The sequence below is a fragment of the Anastrepha obliqua genome, chromosome 4 (genome assembly GCF_027943255.1).
Source record: "Anastrepha obliqua isolate idAnaObli1 chromosome 4, idAnaObli1_1.0, whole genome shotgun sequence".
NCBI lineage: Eukaryota > Metazoa > Arthropoda > Insecta > Diptera > Tephritidae > Anastrepha > Anastrepha obliqua.
The window spans coordinates 37828484-37853241 of record NC_072895.1 but is presented as its reverse complement, the minus strand read 5'-3'; the positions used below and the strand labels follow the sequence as shown (position 1 = coordinate 37853241).

General features: G+C 34.9%; 2 protein-coding genes and 1 long non-coding RNA gene across 9 annotated transcripts in view; 2 read left to right on the top strand and 1 right to left on the bottom strand.

Annotated features, from left to right (window-relative positions):
* LOC129244625 (ejaculatory bulb-specific protein 3) overlaps positions 1–10792 on the top strand; it is a 60352-nt gene extending 49560 nt beyond the window's left edge. Inside the window, exons 1-3 of one of the 7 annotated variants that reach the window (XM_054882353.1) lie at positions 5799–5900; positions 10239–10431; positions 10495–10792. In XM_054882353.1, coding sequence (XP_054738328.1) covers positions 10245–10431; positions 10495–10670 — 363 coding nt within the window. In that variant the 5' untranslated portion in view covers positions 5799–5900; positions 10239–10244 and the 3' untranslated portion in view covers positions 10671–10792. Of the gene's footprint in view, positions 1–5798; positions 5901–5921; positions 6089–6187; positions 6339–7181; positions 7348–10218; positions 10432–10494 lie in introns of those variants that run through there. The other 6 variants (XM_054882354.1, XM_054882355.1, XM_054882356.1 and 3 more) reach the window with 6 other exon arrangements.
* A 2748-nt stretch (positions 10793–13540) lies between these two features.
* LOC129245886 (m-AAA protease-interacting protein 1, mitochondrial) lies at positions 13541–23458 on the bottom strand. Its single transcript, XM_054884320.1, has 4 exons — positions 23346–23458; positions 23039–23290; positions 14716–15011; positions 13541–13793 (listed from the first exon to the last, which is right to left on the bottom strand). The coding sequence occupies exons 1-4, from the start codon at positions 23397–23399 to the stop codon at positions 13655–13657; spliced, it is 741 nt and encodes a 246-aa protein (XP_054740295.1). The 5' UTR covers positions 23400–23458; the 3' UTR covers positions 13541–13654.
* LOC129245887 (uncharacterized) lies at positions 22392–23243 on the top strand. The gene is made up of 3 exons (XR_008582436.1): positions 22392–22968; positions 23021–23095; positions 23152–23243. It is a non-coding gene; the product is annotated as an uncharacterized LOC129245887 (long non-coding RNA).
* Positions 23459–24758: the final 1300 nt, after the last annotated feature.

Sequence of the window (24758 nt, the reverse complement as noted above, 5' to 3'; positions counted from 1 at the left end):
CTCGATCTCGAAGTTATGATCTCAACCCAACTATTACGAAAGCATTTTTTAATATAACATTTAGTTATAGGCGAGACTTTTGGCACCAAATAATCAGTTTACCTTTGCATCTCCGTTTGAATGTTTGCCGCATCAGTTGCATTATTTACCGCGAATTCGCATTTATTTAAGTCAGCCAATCAGCTGGTAGTTTCAAATTCGCTTAGCGCCGATTAACGGTGTATATTTTAAGGGCAACAAACTCCCCTGGGAAAGCTTCTCAATGGAGAAAATTTCGCACCTTCGCCTTCGTTCAGTGTGGCATTTTTAGAGTCAAACACATATTTTTTTGCTAAATTAAAATTATTTTAGAATCGAGCATGAAAAAAGAGAAGGGCAGTGAAAAGGCAATATTTTTTGGCATAAGCTAAATGAAACCCCTTCCGAAACTAAAGATGCTTTAAATCTAGCCAGCTGTGCTTTAAAAATTTCTCATCATTCTTCATATTCTTCATTCATAGTTTCTTGACATCATTAAGATAGATCCTAATGCGAAGATCGCAACCCCCAATCGTTGACGAGGGACTGTCGTTCCGCTAACCGATCATGACGAAGTGCCAATAGTGATAAATAAAGAACAACAAATCAACCGAAGCCGGCGGACTGCCAACTGAGCTATTTAAACATGGCGGCGAGAAGCTGATAAGATGCGTGCATCATCCATCAGCTCCTAAACAAAATATGGTCGGATTAATGCACACCTTTCGATTTAAGAAGTAAAATCCTGCAATCAGTGCCAACAGTGCGTATGCCCTTCAAACATCGTGTACAAGGTTCTATCGATCGTGTTGTGCGAAAGGCTGAAGCCCACTATCAACCAACTAATTGAATCATATCAGTGTGCTAGCATGTGAAGGCACCCCGCATGATACTAACCATTTTTTCACATGCTCCACCAAACCCACTCATCTCACACCTCTCTCCCTCTGGACTCAACCTGTCGAGACAGCAAGTTTTCTGGGCCTACCGTTAGATGTGATAGACGAAAGCGACCGGTGATTTACATTTCACTGACAAGGTTTAGAGACTGCTACAAAAACAACAACATTATATCAGTGTGGCTTTAGACCTGAAAAATCCACAATTGACCAGATATTCACAATATGCAGAGCCTTGGAAAATATCCATGAAAGCAAAATCGACCCACACCATCTCTTCGACGGTTAAAAAGCCCCATTTAACAGCACGGGAAGAAGTTGCCTCACTGTCGCCATGTCTACATTTGGTATTCCCACAAAACATTTTTTTTGTCGGAATAAGTAGCAAGTACAGCATTCAGACGCAATTACGTCCATTGTACTGCGGATTCCCTTTTAATATATTATTTTTAAATCTACCTGACTTCCGAAGAAATCTGAGTAGATCTTGTGGTGCCAAGGAGCCAGGTGGTCGCTTCTTAACACATTAGTACCAAAGACCTCAAGCCTGATTCGAGCGAAGGCAAACACACAGAAATTGGTCCGCCGTCTCATCCTCCTATTCACAAGCTGGGCCTACCTTTTCTATGTGCATCGCCCACAGAAAGTGGTCCGTGATCAGTCCAACCAGTTGCCTGCAGTCCCTTCTGCTTAATCACAGGAGAATTTGCGACAGTCGATTGAACATGACAGGTAACATCAGTTTAGTCCATCTGCAGCCTCTCTCAGCCTGCCAAGCTCACTTGTGGGTTGTAGAACGGACTCCGCGCTAAAGAAGTTGTCCTCAGAGCCCATCCTAGCTAAGGAGTCAGAGGTACCCACGATACCCACGTGTCCCGGGACCCATGTTAGCATTAGACTATTATGTCTACCGACATAGTTCAGCCTGGATTTACAGGACTCGGCTATCTTTGATGTGGTTGGGGGGCTGTCTAAGGCCATGCGCACAGCTTGGCTGTGACTGCAGACACATATAGATCTGCCTCTCCATCTGTTTTCCCCAGCAAAGCTCATCACTTCTTGAACAGCATTGACCTCCGCTTGAAACACAGATGCATGCATTCCAATAGCAAAGTGCAGTTTAGTCCCGCTGGATTCCACATAGACCCCAGAGTCGGAGCCGTGCTCGGTCCTGGAGCCATCCGTGAAAATGCGAAAACAGTGTTTGCCGGGCTCATTTTCAGAGTTTGACCACAAATGAACCTCTGGCAGCACCACACTGTATCTCTTTTCAAGTACGACTTTTTATGGCATAGAGTCGAGTGGTAGAGAGAGAATCGTTAAATCGAAGTCCATGCCTTCTCTATGTTATAATGCCGGACAGGAGCCGTACCAGTCCCCATTGTGTTTCAGCCTGCAGAGGGCCTCCAAGGCCTCTCCTTGGATGAAAGCATCAAGTGGTGGTAGACCAACCAGAGCATCTAATGTCGGGCCTGAAGTAGTCGGAAAAGCTCCGGTGCAACAGATGGCCACATTGCGTTGTAGTCTTGATCAGATCCTCCTGACTGCCACGAGAAAGAGTCTGCGCATCCTGATGCATAGGTGATAATAGGTCTTATCATAGCCGTGTAGATCTATAGGATCTTGCTAGGAGAAAGACCCCACGTTTTCCCAAAGACACCCTTGCACCGCCAAAAAGTTGTCAGTGCTTTGGATGTCTTTGTTTCAACGTGTGACTTCCAAAGAAGTTCACTATCGAGGATTACTCCAAAATATTTGATTTATTTGGATAGCTGGATTGTGACTCCTTTTAGCTAAGGTAGAACGAGTCCATAAAGCTTCCTCTTTCTGGTAAAGAGGGCAATACCAGCTTTGGTGGGGTTTGCCGATAGCCCATTTGCACAGCACCAATTGTCAATCATATCCAGAGTTTTCTGCACTTCTCTACAGATGCTCCTAAGCGAAGGGGTCGTTAACAAACAGGCAATGTCGTCCGCGTATGCTTGTGTGTAGATTCCACGTGAGTAGAGGATCGATTACCATGCACCAGGGCAATGGAGACAGTCTCTATTAACCCCCGATGACACCAGCAGATCCTCATCCACCCGCACCGTGACGATTCTTCGGGCTAGCATTGAACGAATCCAATTCAATAGGACCCATGCCTACTGGTAGAGCTGCACAAACTGTCGATAGTGGCACTACCAAAAGCCCCTTCTGTATCCCTACTGTCGATGGCCTGCTCTACCCTAGCAGCAAGGTTTTGCAGTGCCGACTCACAGGATGATGGGTCTAAAGCCTATTGGGCTGGTATAGTCATCTTTCCCAACCTTAGGGATGAAGGCAACCCTCACCATCCTCCAAGAGCGTGGTATACAGCCAATCACGGACTCTACTGCCTTTGGGAGACTTGTAGCCTTCAAAAGATTTGATGGCAAATCTAATGGCGGCTTCATTCACCACAGATCGGTTAGCACTGTTGCCGGCCAATGCTTATCTGATTACCTGGAAAGTCCATCAGCAAGCTGAATGTCTCACTTTGCTTCTCCGTGAAGGAGCCATCAGATTTCCTAAGTTACCCAAGCTTTGCGCTTGGATTCCTTTTCAGGATCCTAACCAATTTCGCCGTGTCGCTTAAAGATTCAATACCGTCGCATAATTCACTAAAAGAAGCCCTGAATTAGCTACTTGTAGCTCCTCTGAGCATGACGGTATCGCTCCCAGTCCTCAGCAAGATTAGGTATTGGTGGTCTTTATAGCTATTTTACACAATAATTGTCCACTATTCTAAAAATAGTTTTCATTGGCTAAAGGCGAGTTCTACGAATCAATATGCAGTACATTTTGCATTAATTGTCGCGTTTCGGGCATAATTTGTTTTGTTATTACTTCCATAAAACGCGTAGGAACTTCGCAGTTGTCTTCTTGGAACATTAAAGTTCATTTTTTCCAGAAGGGCGGTACAGTCAAAATTTCCCTTTATAATGCCATATACAAAAGTTAAGACAGATACAGATTTACTACTTTCTAGAGGTTTGAGATTTAAAAGAAGTAAACAAGCATTTTATGATGGAAGAGGTTCAGTAAATTGTAAAGACCGCAAAACCTACTTTAGGAAAACCTTTTGAAATTTCTCAATACTATTTATTGAGAATTGATGATAAGGCCACCAAATAATAGTGACATACTCAAGGTGAGAGAGTATAATTAAACAATTTTAATGTGTCCGAGAAATCCGAACTATTCCGCCGAATGAAACCAGTCCTCGCATAAAATTTTGAAATGATAAACTTAATGTGATTAATGAAAGTAAATTTCGTATAAAAAAATAACGCCGAGGTCTTTTATTTGATTTACAGTCTGCAGGGCATGGCTAGCAATATCTTATATAGGAGTTTTCAGAAATGAAACGCAATTTTGAGTAAGCTTGAAGGCATTTTTTACATTTAAGCAAAGATGAGATCTGGCGTACTACGAATAAAGACTGCCAATCTCAACATATTCAACATATCCTCAATGGAATTCATTAACGAGTAAATTTTCAAGTCATCAGCGTATAATTAACTAAAATTTTTAAGTAAAAAACGAATTTTTTTATCGATCGCTTTGAATTAACCATTTGTATGAAATGTTTCCAGAGAAAGGTAAGAGGTACATGTATTTTCACGATTTTGTTTGTTTTTTGTTTTCATAGGTTACATGATTTGTGTATATTTGTAGTCTTTTGCAGTTTCATATGTGTATGTAAATGCTTTATATGTAAAGATATCCCCAAGGTCTTTCGACCAAGATGCTGCCACCAACGTAACCAGAGTGTCAACCTTTATTGATCAAAATTAAGAATGTAACTCGATTTACATATTTGGTTTAATATTTATTATTATTTAATTATTAATTTATTTTAAGCAATTTGGAAAATTCCACTGGCTTACTTGCGACGAGCTTCAGTTCAAAAACTCGGTTCTTTCATTTGAACATTACCATTTATACATACATATGTATGTCTACATATAGACTTATATACATATGTATACTGTTTGTACGAGTATAAACGTTGGTTGGTACTTACGATTTTATTATATGCAATACTAAAATTTCAATAGGTTTTTTTACTTTTATTTTACTTCCATGTCAAAGTCCCTTTTACATATTATATATGTTTTCTTCGAAATTTCAATGGCAAGTCATTTTAGCACAGACAGATAAAACAATAAAAGTAAAGAAAACAATATTTTAATTACATAAGGAAGAAAAAAGAAAAAAAAAAAAACTTTTTTTTATTTATTTTGAAATCCGGTTTTGGCTGTGAGCATTATACACTGTGAATATTTTCAAAGTACATTTAACAACATTTCAGTTTTGTACCTACTGTTAATTTCTGTAGCTACAAGTCTCATATATGTGTATGTATATCTTATAGGCTGCAATATATAATATATATGTGCGCCCTCATATTATTGCCATGTTTAGTAAAATTTATGTAAATAATTTTTTTTTTTAATTATTTTGTGCTCTATACATATGTGTATTACCTCAAAAAACATCAAACCTCAATTAGAAACAGCTCCTGTAGCTGTAACCGATAAGGACATGTTCCCCATGCGACATTACAATGGGCTATGAACCTGAGTGTGGCCCACAGTGGACAACCCCTCCCTCCAACCTAACCTAACCTCTAACCGAATTCTTGCTTATACTACATATGCATGTAACATTAATGTATATAATTATATATACTTACTATGTACACATATATACATTTTCATATATACGCATAAATATATACTACTTATGTACCAATTGCTAAAAAACAGAAAAAAATCCCCGCCAAGTTAGTAACATAAACAGATTGCGTTAACATTTCGTAGGCATTGTTTTACGTGTAATGCATACTGCCAATTTTTGGGCTATATAAAGTGGTAAAATGCCGCCTTCATGTAATTATAGACCAGCTGTCCAGTTGTCCAGTGTGAAATTCAAAGCCCTTGAGTACGTATTTTAAAAGTGAGTGAAAAGCTGTTGTAACCAGTTAAATCGTTTGTGCACAACAAAATTTTAAGAGATTCAAGTTAATTTTTGTATTTATTTAAAGTTTTCTGCTCTGCAAAAGTGAAGTGAAGTGGTAGTGTCAATAAGTAGAATAAAGCATCATTCAACGCGATCTTTTTTAGTCAGAGTTTTACGCCTTTCAAGTCAGTTTAAAGATATTTTAGATAGTACATCTTATTGCCATACGAATGTGTTGAAATTTTCGAATATTATATATGTATATACATGCGTATGTACATATGCACTACAAAGTGAATACACATACATATGTACACGTGTACATAGATAGTGCTTATGTAGCTATACATGTGTGCAGAAATTTAAATGAGTGATAAAAATTAGTAAAATTGTCACGTCCCATCTTCTAAGCAATTTATCCATAGAGATATACTGGTGCGTGTTGAGTGCTTCAATATCGACTGCTAAAAAACTTACCGGTTATATAAAATGAGCACTATACATATGGGCATATACATACATACATCTACGTAGTACATCATGTATTGCATACAACATGTTTGAATATTCACATGTATTTATGCATGTAATATGGATGTACATACATATATATATATATATTGGATGCAAGTCCAAATGTATGAAGCAATTGTGACTGTTAAATACAAAATTATGTTTGCGCTTGCACTTAGTGCAGAGTGTACGAAATGGTAGACTACCAAGTAAATATATCTACCATACATATGTATGTATATTTAAAGCTATTTGTTTATATACGCTTACATTTTTCAAATAAAAAGTAGTTTTTGCTGAATGTGACTCAGAGTTTTGGATATGCCATATCAGAAAACGAATTGAAGGTGGCAAAACAATATCTGTTTTCAGTTAATGTGTATTTATCTCTATATTTACATACACACATGTAAAAACATATTATCATATAAATTCAACTTATGCAACGATTGCATTGCGTTCAAGATTTTCTTTCTCTTAAAATTATTCGAAACATTTCATATTCATATGAAAAAATTTCATACTTAAATGCATACTTAAACATACATAAATACATAATACTTGTGGTAGTCATGTAATCCTAAATATCGCCGTAATTACATACATATAATGAATTCAAAGAAAATTAAATTTTAGCATTTTTTCTTTATATACAAATTTCATATCAACGAGTACTAACAGCTGTTGACAAATACGCGTGGAATGAATTCATTTGAATAGTGAAATTTTTAGGGGAACAAAGTCGGCTAACTACTCTCAACGCATTACACAATTAATGCTGCCGCACAGACACTTAAAGCATAAGAAAATCGTAAAATAATTTCCACTTATAAAGGGGTTGAAGAGTTGAGTTTTTAAATGCCAAAGATTGTGTTAAAAGTTACGACTTTGCTAAGCAACATCTATCAAGATGATGGATACTAAAACTAAGGTGCATAAAGCTACAATACGACTGCTGAAAATTTAGAGAGATAGCAACACAGAACCCGCGCTATTTAAAGAAAAAGTGCCTAAATCGAGCAGAGTTGTCAACTAAAATATTGGCGAAATGGCAGAAAATTCTAGTCAATTACAGCATCGAGAGTTTTATAGCGAAGACGAACGGTTGCGTTAATGGGGATTAAAGACTTATTTCGGAATTAGCTCAGGAATTAAGTGCAACTAATGCGGATTGACAACTAGACTTAGTTTTCAGAATTTAAGCGGATTAGGGAAATTTTCGATGGCAACATAACCGCAAAATTACAGTTAACATCTATTGTGAGTGAAAAATAATGAATCTTTTTAAGCGAAGAACAAGAAAAACTAGATGCAATGCTAGTTTGCACTAACCCATTCGAAATTACATTAATTGTTTTGATATTTCGGAGCAGTTTATGAAATTGCAATATACATTTTTTTTAATAATTATTTTTTAGTATCAGGGCAACTAATCGTCGCTTGCGATCCACCTTTTACTGACAAAACTATCCAATAAACAAATCAGCTATGCATTAATCCGCATAACAACGATCTGTCACACACAATTTTAATCAGAATTAAGTGCGTCGATAATCACGATCAAGTAAACTAGTAAAAATTCATTATAAAAACACTTTTTTGATGCATTGAAATACATACATATATAGTTTTTTATTTTCGTACTTTTTTCTACATAAATAATTATAAAATTTTTGCAGTAAAAAACACATAATAACTAACAATTAATTTCCAAAAAAAACATAAAAAACAACAGTATTAATTTTTCTAGTACTAAATGTTATTCGGTATTTTGCATTAGTGAAGAATTCAGCACAAACAGATCTTAAAAAATCAAAACATTTTTAAAAGGGCATTATTTTTTTTTTTTTCGTTTTCTTACACATATTTAGATTTAGATGATTTGACTCAAGGCGTATCTATAAGAATAGAAGGTGGTGTGATTAGCGTACTTGATTTCTAGTTCTTCAACTCGCCTTAAATTTTGAAATGTCAGTAAAACGGAATGACGAAAAGTTGTTGTTGTGTTGTGAATGCGCGACAAACTAATTTTATCTATTTGACATTCATTCCATTCGTCTATTCGTTTATTCTCTTTCCCTTAACTGTTCTAATTTAAAAAATGTTTTTGTTGCTCGAATGCTACCGCCTTGAATAGATTCGCCTTGGTTTGACTGTTCACATTAGATTATTGTGCTTCAAAACTGGTATTTTCTAATTGGATTTTCTATTCCAAAGGTTCAGCATATCTTTGGTGCACCAAATTTAGAATTCAATGACATTTGCATATTTCAAATGTGTTCCCAAAGCAGTTCTTGCATACTGGCTTAACAAGGTCAGGTACATTCACGTGGCGTCAATAAAAGACATACTATACGCATCACAAATGAAACAGAAAATAATCTGGTTAACTATTTACTTCGAAATTCGTAACAATTTGCAATACATATAAGAAAACAAAACTATAAAGGAACGAGTGTCTCAAATGCAGTTGCTAGATAATAAGTGAGGCTCCCTTCGAAATCAGCAACAAATTTGTAAGAATAAGTGAAATAAGTCATTGGAGAAAGTACGCTTATATAACGGGGCATAATAGTTTTTTTCAATTCCGACGAACCTATGGTGAGAGTATCTAATTTTTTTTTTCTCCTGATTACTCCTTTGAGGATCATATGGCCTCTACAAGGCTTCTCCAACGTACGCGGTTAGATGTTTATCGTGTTTATGTGTGTTTATGGAGGATGGATCTTCTTCTTACATCAAACTAAAATCATACAAAAAAACTCAAATTAAAAAAATTATATATTAAAATAAAAAAACTTAGTCTTATTTATTTATTTTTTATTTATTTAGGTGTTATTTTAATCACTTTTTCCATTCAATCAACCAATTTTACAGACATCATTTCTTTCCCATCAACTGATATTAACTCAAACACTTCACCAGTTAAGTATTGGTTTGCAAAATACACAGCTTCATATGTTGCAAGATGTGAAAAAAAGTTTCAAAATTCTGATATATTCCGTTTTAAACAAGCCATAATGAATATCATTAAAATATGCTCTTTGAAAATTAATCGACTCACTCGGCGCAAACTGGAATTTCAACACTTTTTATGTGAAAATAAAATTGTCATGCTTAGGCTTATACATACAGGCATGTATGTATGTATGTATATGAAACATAAATACGGCTTTAAAAGGAAGAACTACTGTTCCTATGATACTGTAAGTCCGACGAAAATGGCAAGTGGAGCAACTGATCTTCCCAGAAAAGACGCATAAGCCAATGCAGAAAGCAGAGAGAGGGAGTTTCTCTTATAATAATCCATGACCAATAATTTCCCCACCCAATAGTATGGGCAGTTGTTAAATAATATAACCAAGAAGGATATACGAGTATACCTCAAAAATATCGCAAAAAAATGTTCTACTTCAAACAGTGTTGAACTTTTTGAAGCTTTGGTAGTAGGTGAGAATGAATTATGTTAGTGTTTAGCAATATCAAGAAATGAACATACATACATGCATAAACATACATACATACATAAACATACAAGCATATACACCATTCATATATGTGTACGATATGGTAACAGATTTTTTCACTAATTTCCCAGTTTTTTTCAAATCGCAAACAAGCGATTGTTAGTAGACAGTTTTATCACTAGGAAGACTTTTTCAGTTTTGGTGAGTTTTTTTCTGCTTTGCTAGGAGAAACAATTATTTTCTCTACATACATATGTACATATAGTAAGTACATATCTTTTAAAATTTTTTTCTGCACAGAATTTTTAAGATTTTTTACTACACCATTGATATAGCTATTTCTCGACTCTTTCAGGACAACATGAAGGCAATCTTAGTATTATTGGCAATCATCGCCGTTCAACTGGTATCAGCACAAAAGCAGTACACAAATAAATTTGATAACGTGGACGTGGACGGAGTTTTGTCAAATAATCGTATTCTAACCAACTACATAAAATGCCTTATGGATAAAGGACCCTGCACTCCTGAGGGGCGTGAACTAAAAAGTAAAACTTGTTTTTAATCCATATCGACCTTTTATGGTGAACTAAGAAAACTTTTTCTTCTAGAACTGTTACCTGATGCCCTGCAAAGTGAGTGCTCGAAATGCACCGAAACTCAAAGGAAAAATTCTCAAAAAGTTATTAACTTTCTTCGAGCAAATCGACCCGGAGAATGGAAATTACTACTGGACAAATATGATTCGAAAGGAGTTTATAGATCTAAATATGAAAAACAAGGTTAAACTTCATTTTCATGATTTTTCAGCTGGTTTAAGTTTAAATAATAATTTTTAAATATAAATACATATATGTTTATGTTCAACGAAAAATTAAAATTGAAAATAATATCAGCAAATAAATAGTACCCTAATATACAAGTATTAATTAGTCGGGTTACTGAACTTATACGTTGCTTTTAACCTGTTTTTATCACACTGCGCCTATTATGATCGGCCAACGGACGTTTGCGTAAAAAAATATACACGCATATGTACATACATTCACATTTATATTACATTTTTTTTTTAAATTTCGTTTATTTCCGATTACATTCGAAAATATTTCCGCTTATACCATAGACTACCTTTTTCCTTGTAAGATGCCGCAGTATTTTTTTTATTTAAGTAACTAAAATTTATCCGGAGATTTGGTACTTGTAAAGTACATCATGAAATGTTCATTAAATCATTGATAGAGTGTTTTTCAACAAGGTTGTTAGATTACCAGATTACGCCACCGAGTACCTACTCGGCAGCCGAATTCTGCACGATCATTTCACATATATTCACACACTCGTCCAATCAGTCGTTGTTCAAAAAGCAGGGAAGTGTCATTGGTTGATTTGTTTCGTATATCAGCAACACAATCTCAGTTTTTTTGTAAAAACACATCCCAAGTAACGTTAGCACATTAGCTGATTCTGTGAAATTCTCTCAGAGCCGAATAACGGTATATTAAAGAGCACACCTCTAAAAATCTTTTTATCATGACAAAACTGCGCGGAATCTCGAAACACAAATTTTGTTGTTACAAAGTGTGAAATAACTGGGACTTTCTTGTCGTATTTGAAATTAAATTTTAGTTCTCTAAAATTAAAAGTAGAAAAAGAGATGGGTATTGAACTGAATAAATTATAAATAAATACATACATATAATAAATAAAATTTACAAAATTGAATATTTAATCGCCTTCGTCCGTTTGGCAGTTTGTATAAACTCGTTCAAAGTCCGAGCGTGCTTGGAGAAGTGAGAAACAAAAACTATTTAGTGTCGCTCTCAATTGCACGAGAGTCGTTCCTCTATCCCGCTCTCAGTGAATGTGCCAGAATGTGCATGTGTGTTGTTTATGTAATTTCTTCTTCTTCTTGCATTGTTTTATTTTCACATTTTGATACACCCATTTCAGTTTCACACCTATTTCTTAATTGGTTGGAATAGGATGGTAAATCAGTTTTAGCGACCCATGTCTTTCATTGCAAATCTAATAAATAGTTTATAATGGCTTAGGCTAAAGTTTTAAAATCAAAACTTATCAAGACTAGTTTTATGAGGCTAGGAAAAAAGATTTTCTTATTTAGTCTGGTTCCTATATAGACGAAGTCTCTTACTACTCCGAAATTAAAACTGTCAACAGTGACATGAGTGCGGATACGCAGGTACGCCGACTTTATTTGATGAAAGGAGGTCTTTCGTCTTGTCTTTGCCTACCACCAGACCCATTCGCTTTCTTTAGAAAAGGCAGAACTAACAAAATCATCCATCGTCCGTCGGCTGCAGCGGCTTCGTAGTTCTTTTACCGCGTTGTTGATATTCTTATATCATCATGGTCAGGTAGTGTGTCTTTATCTTCTCTGTGATATCCACTATTGCCACCATTCAGCAAATACGAGAAGTCTTCCTAGGACCTGACTCGGAAAGTAAATTAAAAAGTCAATTTATTTGATGTTGAAGGAAGTCAATCTGGTCATTATTTAGTGTCATGCCACGTGCTATACCCAGGTGAATGGTATCAATTGTCCTCTCAAAGTGGTAAGATTGCTGTGGCTGAAATCATATATCATATTAGAATAATTAGAAATTGATTTACGCTTACGAAATGAGCTTAACAGTCAATTGTTGAAAGTCGTCTGATTTCGGAGTTACACAAAATTCTGAGGCTAGATTTATCGAATCTAGCACTATGCGGGGCTATGTTTTCTTCCCTTTGCACCATTTTTTTGTGTGCTTGGTGGCTTAAGATCCCAAAGAGTATACTCAAGCTTAAACTTTTCCACAGCACCACGACGAAATTCGTGTTGTGTATTAGAACTGAGTCAAAATTTCGATATTTTCCAACAATTCCCACACGTTCGGCAAGCGGGAAACGATGCCCAATGAAATGGCAACTCTCACTGGATTTCAGTGGTAACTTTGACAGCTGCTGAGGAATAACAATTAGAAAAACTATCATTTCCATCTGACCACCCTTTAGTTGCATGTTGCTCATTCATTTTTGCAGAACCAATTTTGGCATACAGCTTTTCATTAGGCAAACCATGATGACAAATTTAGAGGTATGACCAAGATGAGACTGTTAACCGGCTGTCAACAATTTTGAAGGAATCTTCTACCGAGTCCCCGGTGACGTGGCAGCCGATGTCACACCCTTAATTTCGTTTTTGACCATAGCTAATGGCCAAACCTAGTAATCTATCATCCTTGAGCCGAACTGCGAGTTTGCCATAGTTAACTAAGTTAAGAGTCAAAAATACAATAAATTAAGCAATAAGCTCATGTCGTTAAATGGTAAGTACTATCTTCGTATAATTAGAACAATTTTGACCCTATAATAATGGGAAGATGATATCAAATGCACCTCCAGCTAAGCTAGTTCAAAGAAGGGGTGTTATAATCAGCTGCCGTCAGCAGAGAAAAATCGTAGTTAGGGTTCGCTGCGGAAAAAAATTGTTTCCCGGAAGACGTATTTTACTGAAAAGCTGTAAAATTGTAATTTCATTTAATCGTGGTACAAAATTTTATTTGTTTATTTTATTCAAGGTATACTTGAACAAGCCAAACTAGTGGGCTCCATTGCCAATAATATTTTTAATAATATAAGTAAAAGGAACAACAATTATAATAAGCATTACAAATTTTATTAACTCATACTAACGCAAACAGTTTACAGTTTTTAACTAACAGTTGTGACAAAATGTGTGCTGTTAGCATTTAAAAATATACCAAATTCTTACTTTTCTCTCACCAAATCAATTGGCTTAAAATGATTCAAGGCATTAACTGTCCAGTCTGATTCATTTTCGCTAGTAAACTCTTTTTTGAAGCGGTAATTGCACACAAACACTTTATCCTGATATTCTGGGAGTGTCCTGAAAATAGATCATTAAAGTATAGTTAAAAAATGATATGATTGTAAATCTCAAATTTATCTATGAGATTACTTAAATCGGTTTGTACACTTAATCCTATTATAAAGCATTATCCAAACCCTAAGTTTTAATGGTGAACAAATGCGTAACCATATTGATATTCCCTTCTGCATGCATTAGTTGTTTTACCCTCCGAGCTGTTCAAATTGTTTAATTTAGTTACTTAAAAGTTGTGACACTCAGCCTTGCTCTCAGACAAAGCTAAGTGGGCGAACCCAAAAAACAACTGATACGACGAGGAACACCACACTGCCGCATTGAAAAGCATTGCCTTCAAAGCCACACTGCGATTATGCGTAGAAATTGATAAAGGAAGATGAGTTGGAAGATGCTCGTCGCCAGGAAAAACGCTCGAAAATTAATTCTATCAGGCAGTTCCACTGCTTTAAAAGGTTTCAAGGAACCGACGGATTACCAATTGTGCTATTCAAATGCAGCAGCGAAAATCGTAAAAGCTACCTACGTCAACTCCTAGGCAGAATAGGATCCGACGAGATCTAAAACGGGTTAAATAGCTGAAATTGTTATTGTAGCAGTTCACTAAGTCCTGCGAGTGCGATGTAGTCACCGATCGTCATCGTCTGACTCATCTAACAGTATACCCAGGAAATGTGCCGTTTCGATAGATTGGGTGTGTTAGATGAGTGCGTTTGAGAAGGCATGTGAATAGATGGTTAGTATCGTACGGAGATCAATTTAGAAAGAAACCTTGGAATGAATTTTTTAACATACTTTAAAGAATACTCCAAGTAAATAGTGTATCATAAAATACTACAGATGATACCTGCCTAAATCTGTGCTCAGCTAATTTGTTTCCTGTAAAATGAAAATTGATTTTTAAAAAGGATTATGAAATACTTACCCCATATTCCAAGGAATTTCCTCACCGCGATTTCGCATTTCTGTTAGTCCTCGAAGTACGTGGAAAACCATAGTAATTTCAACCCAGCGTTTTTGAACTTTCTCTTGCTCTTCATCTAAAATTATTCCCACTTGATAAGGAAATGCAAAGTATATATCCGCCTTATTAATTTCTAACTGTTTTCTCTGAGCCACTGATAATTTCTGTATTGTGGGCTTCAATTCATTGATGGCTTCGTTAGCTACGAAATTCTTTAACGTACCAAATTCTCCATTTACTAGTTTAGATGAAATAATCTGCAAAGGAAAAAATCGAGTTTTTTTTAATATTGGCACCAAAGAATGTAAAATACAATTTAAAAGTCTCATAAAACAAGGAAGCAAATTGATAAGCGAATAACAAGAATTGGGGATTATAACCGCAGCTAACACATTGTACGAATGCACACATATGTATGTATGTATGTATCAGCAGTCGTATGGCATGATTCCAAAAATGCGAAGCTGGTTCAAAGTGCAGAGATTTAATTCTAATTTAAAAATAATAACTTGTTAAAAAAAAGTTATTATGAAGTATATTTTTAATATTTTTTCAAACCTTTATGACCTTCACACCTAAGGTCTAAAGAAGCGCAAAGTAAATAAATAAATCAGTTCATTTTTCGTGTCGTTTTTCAAAATGTGGTGGTACTTAAAACTTGTTTACATGATCCTACCCTCTAGCGTAAAATCTTCCATTGTAAAAACAAAAGCATGATTTTTCATATAAGCGTCGTTTGCAAATAACGACTTTCATTAAAAAACTTATACCAATTATACTGTAATATATAAAAAATGTACAATTTCGGACAAAACATTTGCTACTAGAACACATCGTTAGGCAGTTTTTCTCTAACAAATATTTTTTCCGCTTGAAATTCTTCTTATTGCATGATTCAGAAACTACAGATTTTCGTTAACATACTTCCAAATTTCTCTTTAGCCCTTTCCGGTCGTATTAAATTTGGACATGGGTGGCGTACTGGTTGTTAATCGTTGAAAGTGCAGTGACACCTAACATGTGAGATTATGAAGGATAAACAAGATTGGTTAATTCTAAAAATACACCATAAAATTAAAATGGTTTCTTACTGCAGTGGCGCAAAGCTTTAATTATATTTTTCTTTTTTTTCGGTTTTATTTAAAGAACACTTAAAATAAGCATTACTGCGCGTTAAAACATTTCCAATTTTGTTTGGTTTCCTATATTGCATAGCAAGATGGCAATTTATAAAGCACTTGTTCGACACATACTAACATACAGCAGCGAGGTATGGGTACTTAAAACAACAGACATCGACCAAATATGCAATACGCCTTATAAAAAGTCAACGAATCAGATGGCTGGGGCACATACACAGAATGCCCAAATGAAGAGCTGCCAGTAGAGCGTTCCGTAGGCAAGTGGTTGGACGGAAAGGTCGAGGGAGAACAGTAGTTGTGGAAGCAATGGCCGGCACAAGACTGTAGTGCTATTGATGAATTTGAAGCACGATTTTAAGAAATATAAAGAAATATCACTTTAAACATGTTCTAAAATTTGTAAAAAGAGCTCAAATTACTCATCATAGGCATCAGCTGTCTGTTAGTTGTCTAAAAAAGAAAATCAGTAATTGATTTCAAATGTAGATGCTTTCCATTTCAATTCAACCGGGCTATTCGGGTCATATTCTTCGATTTCGATGTAACTCAAATATGTTGCTCTCTGGTCAAAATAATGAGACACGTATTTTTTTGTTCGCCCAAAAAAAATTTTTTTCAAAAGTTATCGGCAATTTTGTTTTTCGGCTCAAACTCGATTTTTTTTAATTATATAAGAAAAATTTTTTTTTAAATGCCCATAACTTAGTCAAAAATGAACCGATTTTAATAATTCTGGGTTCAAAATGATCGTCATTACTTACAGGAGCGACTTAATGTAGAAAAAATTGCAAAAAAGTAGTTAAAAATTTTTTATTTAGCAAAAAAGAAAAAAAATGAAATTTTTTCGAAATTCAATATTTCAAAAAGTGTATTTTTTTTTATAACTTTTTCCAAATCAAAAGGACATCTCAAACTTTAATTGAGCTGAATGCCTAGTAGCTAAAATGAGTTGTTTTTGATTAATGAATTTTTGAGTAAAAACCCTGTTTCGCACTTTTTGTTTTTTGCAAAATAAAACATTTTCAACTTCTTTTTTGCAATTGCTTCTGCATGAAGTCACTCGCGTAAGTAATTACGATGAACCCAGAATCATTCAAATCGGCTTATTTTTGACTAAGTTATGAGTAATTAAAAAAAATTTTCTTATATATATAGGTCTATGAATAAGTTCGTGCGGTTTTTTTTCGAAATTTGAATTTCGGATCATTCCCATGGCTTTTAAACGTTTGGAAATGGTTGATTGATCAACTCCCAAAGTTTTTGCAACCTCTTCTTGCGTTTGAGCCGGATCTTGATCGAGCAATTCCTCCAATTCGGTATCCATGAACTTTGGCGGCGCGGCCAAAATCACCACTTTTAAAGCGTGCAAACCACTTCTGGCACGTTCGCTCAGCTAGAGCATGCTCACCATAAACTTCCACCAAGATACGATGACTTTCGGCTGCTTTTTTCTTCATATTAAAGAATTCCCCGCAAAAACACATTATTTGGCACGAAATTCGACATTTTCAAGTATGGTAAAAATATTGTTGTTTACGCTTCAAATAAAAAACTTATACTGACGTTTGTGCCTTACGACAGTAGCTCTCCAATGAATGTTTGGAAATGTGGATCGATGGAATAATAATCAAGTTACGCCATCTGTTGTAAAACCGCACGAACTTATCCATAGACCATTAGATTCTTTCCATTTCAATTCAAAAGGGCTATTTGAGACATGTTCTTCGATTTCGATGTAACTCAAATATGTTGCTCTCTGGTCAAAATAATGAGACACGTATTTTTTTGTTCGCCCCAAAAAATTTTTTTTCAAGAGTTATCGGCAATTTTGTTTTTCGGCTCAAACTCGATTTTTTTTAATTATATAAGAAAATTTTTTTTTAAATGCCCATAACTTAGTCAAAAATGAACCGATTTTAATAATTCTAGGTTCAAAATGATCGTCATTACTTACAGGAGCGACTTAATGTAGAAAAAATTGCAAAAAAGTAGTTAAAAATTTTTTATTTAGCAAAAAAGAAAAAAAATGAAATTTTTTCGAAATTCAATATTTCAAAAAGTGTATTTTTTTTTATAACTTTTTCCAAATCAAAAGGACATCTCAAACTTTAATTGAGCTGAATGCCTAGTAGCTAAAATGAGTTGTTTTTGATTAATGAATTTTTGAGTAAAAACCCTGTTTCGCACTTTTTGTTTTTTGCAAAATAAAACATTTTCAACTTCTTTTTTGCAATTGTTTCTGCATGAAGTCACTCGCGTAAGTAATTACGATGAACCCAGAATCATTCAAATCGGCTTATTTTTGACTAAGTTATGAGTAATTAAAAAAAATTTTCTTATATAGATTCTTTCCATTTCAATTCAAAAGGGCTATTTGAGACATGTTCTTCGATTTCGATGTAACTCAAATATGTTGCTCTCTGGTCAAAATAATGAGACACGTATTTTTTTGTTCGCCCCAAAAAATTTTTTTTCAAGAGTTATCGGCAATTTTGTTTTTCGGCTCAAACTCGATTTTTTTTAATTATATAAGAAAATTTTTTTTTAAATGCCCATAACTTAGTCAAAAATGATCCGATTTTAATAATTCTGGGTTCAAAATGACCGTCATTACTTACAGGAGCGACTTAATGTAGAAAAAATTGCAAAAAAGTAGTTAAAAATTTTTTATTTAGCAAAAAAGAAAAAAAATGAAATTTTTTCGAAATTCAATATTTCAAAAAGTGTATTTTTTTTATAACTTTTTCCAAATCAAAAGGACATCTCAAACTTTAATTGAGCTGAATGCCTAGTAGCTAAAATGAGTTGTTTTTGATTAATGAATTTTTGAGTAAAAACCCTGTTTCGCACTTTTTGTTTTTTGCAAAATAAAACATTTTCAACTTCTTTTTTGCAATTGTTTCTGCATGAAGTCACTCGCGTAAGTAATTACGATGAACCCAGAATCATTCAAATCGGCTTATTTTTGACTAAGTTATGAGTAATTAAAAAAAAATAAGTTCGTGCGGTTTTTTTTAATATTGGCACCAAAGAATGTAAAATACAATTTAAAAGTCTCATAAAACAAGGAAGCAAATTGATAAGCGAATAACAAGAATTGGGGATTATAACCGCAGCTAACACATTGTACGAATGCACACATATGTATGTATGTATGTATCAGCAGTCGTATGGCATGATTCCAAAAATGCGAAGCTGGTTCAAAGTGCAGAGATTTAATTCTAATTTAAAAATAATAACTTGTTAAAAAAAAGTTATTATGAAGTATATTTTTAATATTTTTTCAAACCTTTATGACCTTCACACCTAAGGTCTAAAGAAGCGCAAAGTAAATAAATAAATCAGTTCATTTTTCGTGTCGTTTTTCAAAATGTGGTGGTACTTAAAACTTGTTTACATGATCCTACCCTCTAGCGTAAAATCTTCCATTATAAAAAGCAAAAGCATGATTTTTCATATAAGCGTCGTTTGCAAATAACGACTTTCATTAAAAAACTTATACCAATTATACTGTAATATATAAAAAATGTACAATTTCGGACAAAACATTTGCTACTAGAACACATCGTTAGGCAGTTTTTCTCTAACAAATATTTTTTCCGCTTGAAATTCTTCTTATTGCATGATTCAGAAACTACAGATTTTCGTTAACATACTTCCAAATTTCTCTTTAGCCCTTTCCGGTCGTATTAAATTTGGACATGGGTGGCGTACTGGTTGTTAATCGTTGAAAGTGCAGTGACACCTAACATGTGAGATTATGAAGGATAAACAAGATTGGTTAATTCTAAAAATACACCATAAAATTAAAATGGTTTCTTACTGCAGTGGCGCAAAGCTTTAATTATATTTTTCTTTTTTTTCGGTTTTATTTAAAGAACACTTAAAATAAGCATTACTGCGCGTTAAAACATTTCCAATTTTGTTTGGTTTCCTATATTGCATAGCAAGATGGCAATTTATAAAGCACTTGTTCGACACATACTAACATACAGCAGCGAGGTATGGGTACTTAAAACAACAGACATCGACCAAATATGCAATACGCCTTATAAAAAGTCAACGAATCAGATGGCTGGGGCACATACACAGAATGCCCAAATGAAGAGCTGCCAGTAGAGCGTTCCGTAGGCAAGTGGTTGGACGGAAAGGTCGAGGGAAACCAAAAAACCGCTGGATTGATGAGGTCACAGCCGACTTGCGGAAACTGGAAACGAGTAGCAGAGGATCGATCGGAGTGGAGAACCGTAGTTGTGGAAGCAATGGCCGGCACAAGACTGTAGTGCTATTGATGAATTTGAAGCACGATTTTAAGAAATATAAAGAAATATCACTTTAAACATGTTCCACAATTTGTAAAAAGAGCTCAAATTACTTATCTGTTAGTTGTCTAAAAAAGAAAATCAGTAATTGATTTCAAATGTAATAGTGTGATTGCATTATATTTGGCTGGAAAATCACAACCAGCGATTGTTCGTTAGCTCGAACTCCTTAAAGTAAATAAAGTTTTTTTTTATCGCACCATTACTCGTTACAATGATACTGGTAGCATCGGGAAACGTCATGGAGGTGGTCATAAAAAGACTGCAACGTCACGTGAAAGGGTTAAAAAAGTGAAGAAGCGACTTGAGCGAAATCCCCGACGAAAAGCCAATCAAATGGCGAAAGAATTGAAAATATCTGACCGTAACATCCGTCGCATACTGAAAAATGATATCAAAGTCAAGCCTTACAAGATCCAAAAGGCGCTTGATCTAACACCAAAGCAGCAACAAGTCAGACTTGAGAAAGTGAAGGAGTTGCTTCGCTTGGCCGAAAGCGGTAAATTTTCGAACATTGTGTTTTCTGACGAGAAAATTTTTTAAGTGAGCAATTCGAAAGTCCTAAAACGATAGGGTTTATTTGACCGACGGTTCGTACGAGAATTTGAGTCATCAATTGGGAGGCAGCACCCGCCACAGGTAATGGTTTGGGCCGCTGTAACCGCAGATGGGCGCTCTCCAATCGTTTTCATCGAGCCTGGCGTCAGGATAAATGCGAAATATTATCGGGAAAGTATTCTGGAGGTTGATTTGAAGCCGTGCCCAGACAGACATTTCGGTGGCAGAGCATGGACGTTTCAACAGGACTGGACACCGTCTCACAAAGCTCGAGTGAACCAAGAATGGCAAAAGAAAAATGGTCCGAATTTCATAACGTTCAGACGCGAATCCGATGGATTATTCTCTTTGGACCATTTTGGAGAGCAAGGTCCGAACTAAAAGATTCACCAATCTCGAGGCGCTGAAAAAAGCCATTGTCCGTGAGTGGACTAAAATTCCTGCAAACCACATTCGGCCGGCTTGCGATTCGTTTTTGGACTGCCTCAAGGCCATAGTCAAGGTAAAAGGTGGTCATATCGAGGAAAAGTAAACTGATTCTTAATTTTGTATTACTTTCACACATTTTTTACTTTGAATTGAATAAAAGTAATTTTCCAAACTAAATGTATGGCCTTTTTAATTGGTTACACTTCGAGTGTCGGACCCTGTAGTCGTGAAGGAATAACCCGTATAACTTGTTGGTAACAAGGATGTGGCAACAAATTGATGAGAAAACACTAATTGTATTCTTGGAGAGTCAACCAACCAACCAATCATGGTATACGCTAGGTCCGACGACCAGGATACAAAGATTTTCAAAAACCGTGCTGTGTTAAGTCAGTCAAACATAGGAGCCATGTTATGGTCTGGGGATGTTTTTGGTTGGGACCGCTTCATGGTATTAATGATACAATGGACAATTAGGGGCTCGAAATAATCAAGAATCGATTTACAGAAAACTCCATTTTTATTTACGTATTCACCTTCCCCTAGCTAAGCAAAATAAGGGCCAAACGTCAGAAAAGTATGGTCTTAGCCACTAGAATGCGTTTCCACCAAGGCAATAACTCGAAGCATACAGCATAGGCCCTAAGATCGTGGTTCCAGAGCAGTAAAGTGGACGTAACGGAATAACCTCTACAATGTCCCAAACATTAATCCCACAGGCAACTTAAGGAAAATTGTAAAAGAGTATTGATGGCAGTAATGTTTGTTCGGCCTAACTATGGGCTAAAAATAGTCAAATTTGGCCAACTGTTTTTTAATTAATTGTATAGAGCGATAAGTGCACAGTTTTATATGCACTTATGAAATAGTTGTGGATAAAATCAACTTTTTCATCGGTTATGGTCAATTGTCGATTAGCGTGTTCTCAATTTAAGCACAGATATGTTCAAATGCTATTTTAAACATAAAACTGCCTGCAACGAACCTTCTATAAGTAAGCGTACTTAACACGTTCACACCGGGGCCTATTTTCATGTTTTTTGCTATGAGACGCTTCATCTGTCGGCGCGTTGTTATTAAAAATAAATGTTTTTAATGAATATACTTTAAATTTCCATTAATTTCTTTTTTTCTAATAGCACAATCGAATGCGTCGAATGCGTACCATCAGTGGTACGCACCGCCCGATAAGATAGTCTAGTGTTTCCACGACAGTCGGTTCTACGTTACCGAAATGACCCGGATTTATATCCGGCCAAGGACTGTCACTCCAACAGCATTCACCGTATGTAAGTATGGGGAATGTTTATGCTGCTACAACAACATAGTCTAGTGCGAAAAAAGTGTATTAAAAGATGCCTACGAGTATACGTAAAAAAGAGAATATCATCAGCAATATTTCACTGGAAATTACATACAATACAAAGTTTGAAATCGGATCTTCTTGACATAATTTTGGTTATCTTAGAGGAATTGGCTTGAAGACAAATGAAGTGTATGCACAGAATACGTTTAGACAATCGGCGAACTTGTTAGACGCAGCACCAAATTCTATATAATAATTTGAGTTGACAAATATATTTGAATCCAAATAATGTATATCCGTAATCGCGAAAATCCAGCAAATAGATGAGCGTCTGGAGATGAAAATTACTTAACTCTGTAGCCATTAAGACAGACCATTATTGATAGTGCTAAATCAACAATAATGCAAACAAGCTTTTCCTAAATAAACACATTTTCGATAGATCTCCTGGTGCCAAGTACGTAAATCGGAATATTTGAAGAAATTCAAGTTATAACTATTTATCTCAGAAGTACCATCTAGATCACCTGAAGAGCATGTTTAGCACCAAATACAAAATCTCTAATGGTGAAATCTCTGTCGAAGTAAGGCCGTATTATAAATTGTATTAAGATCCAATTTTTTAAAGTGTTAATTGTAGATGGCCATAATATTTCTGGGAAATCCATTAGTCGAGGTAGACTCCGTGATCCATCCATATGAAAATCACCATGATCCGGATTAGGTGTTTGAGAATAGCGTCGAGTACTAGCCACCAAACTATTGCATTGATTCGAGGTCTAAAAATATAAATTGCTTTTATATGAAATATTAAATAATATTTCTTTACAGAACCTTTAATTTGCTGGCAGTAATTAAAGTTTGACGAAAATGTACCAAACGCAACATAATTGACTTAAATAAACTCTTTACACTTATCAATATGTCTTATGTATATTTCATAAACACTGCCAAATTTACGCCGGACTCTATTTTCTTCGGCGGCGGTTCCAAAGCCCTTTTTCATAAAATTTAGGATTTCATTTTGTGCACACTACAGATAACTTGACGCTAATTACGAGTTTGCGCAAACCAAACCAAGGCAGTATGTCTTTGTTCTAGGCACATAAGAAAAATTGCAATGTATGAAATTTTTCTTTTTATCTGCCTCAAGTCATAAAGTGTAAACTTAAAATAAAGTTATTAAGCATTGAAATTTAATGAGGCAAACACGTTATGTTGCCAATAGTTTGTAATTTTTATTTAGCAATTAGTAGTCGAACGTAGTGGGGGAACAACATAACAAGATTGAATATTTTAATAATGTATTTCTATTGTATTTGTAGAAAAAATCTGAGTTGTTTTGATAACAATTTGATTCTTATTGTTTTAATACTTTAAATTTTTATAATAAATCTTAATCACATTAATAACAGAATTGTTTGGTTATTTTGGTGTCTTGTTCAATTTTTATGAGTATAATTTCTTCATTACAAAACGGATACATGCGAGAATAATGATAAATGGTTATTTTCATATTGAAAAATGAATCATGTATTACGTTGAAAACAATATGTGCTAATTATGGAAATAAACTGGAACAGTTCAATACACACTAACAAAATCAACCTTTACACACTTTCCGCTTTGACTTAACTAATTTTCAATGTCAATGTATTTAGAATACCCAGAATAAGTCAGATCAACTATTATAACCTTTGTCTATGCCGAATACATTTCCTTAAAATTTTTGGGCAACTAAAAAGTCTTTAAAAGACAGGCTTAGATGTTGTATTGAAATTAAACACGTACAAATTTAGATTCTTTCTTTAAGGTGTTATTATTTTTATTCAGAATACGACTCTTAGCACTTATATGTGAACAATTATGGGGGGTTAAGAATTATATGAATTATATTTTATGTACACCATGAATATCTATTAGTTGAGAACGTCGACATATTGATGTTCAAGGTTTTTCAGCAAAACTACGGCTGTAGCAGCAATATTATCAACAGAACGTCCAGTTTTTGGTCTGCCAGACCTTTTTCTATCCTCAACAGATATGTATGTTCTTGAAATTTTTTCACCAACCCTTGAATTTTCCACTTATTCAGATGGTTAGTTCCACCAAGTTTCCTATTTAAATTGTGTTAAATTGTTAAATTGTGACAACAAATGCATGAACAAAACTATTAAAGTATAAAGTTTAAGCATATTTTGACATTTCTTCTTCTTCCCCTTGTCTGCACTTCGCATGTCTCAAACT

Bases quoted from the DNA above. Each gene is read 5' to 3' on its own strand.
- LOC129245886 (XM_054884320.1), bottom strand. From the start codon at position 23,399: ATGTTGCGTTTGGTACATTTTCGTCAAACTTTAATTACTGCCAGCAAA. The intron at 15,012-23,038 runs GTGATCTAGATG...TTTCCTTTGCAG, and splicing joins GTGCTAAACATGCTCTTCAG to ATTATTTCATCTAAACTAGT. The intron at 13,794-14,715 runs GTAAGTATTTCA...ATCTATTTTCAG, and splicing joins GAAATTCCTTGGAATATGGG to GACACTCCCAGAATATCAGG.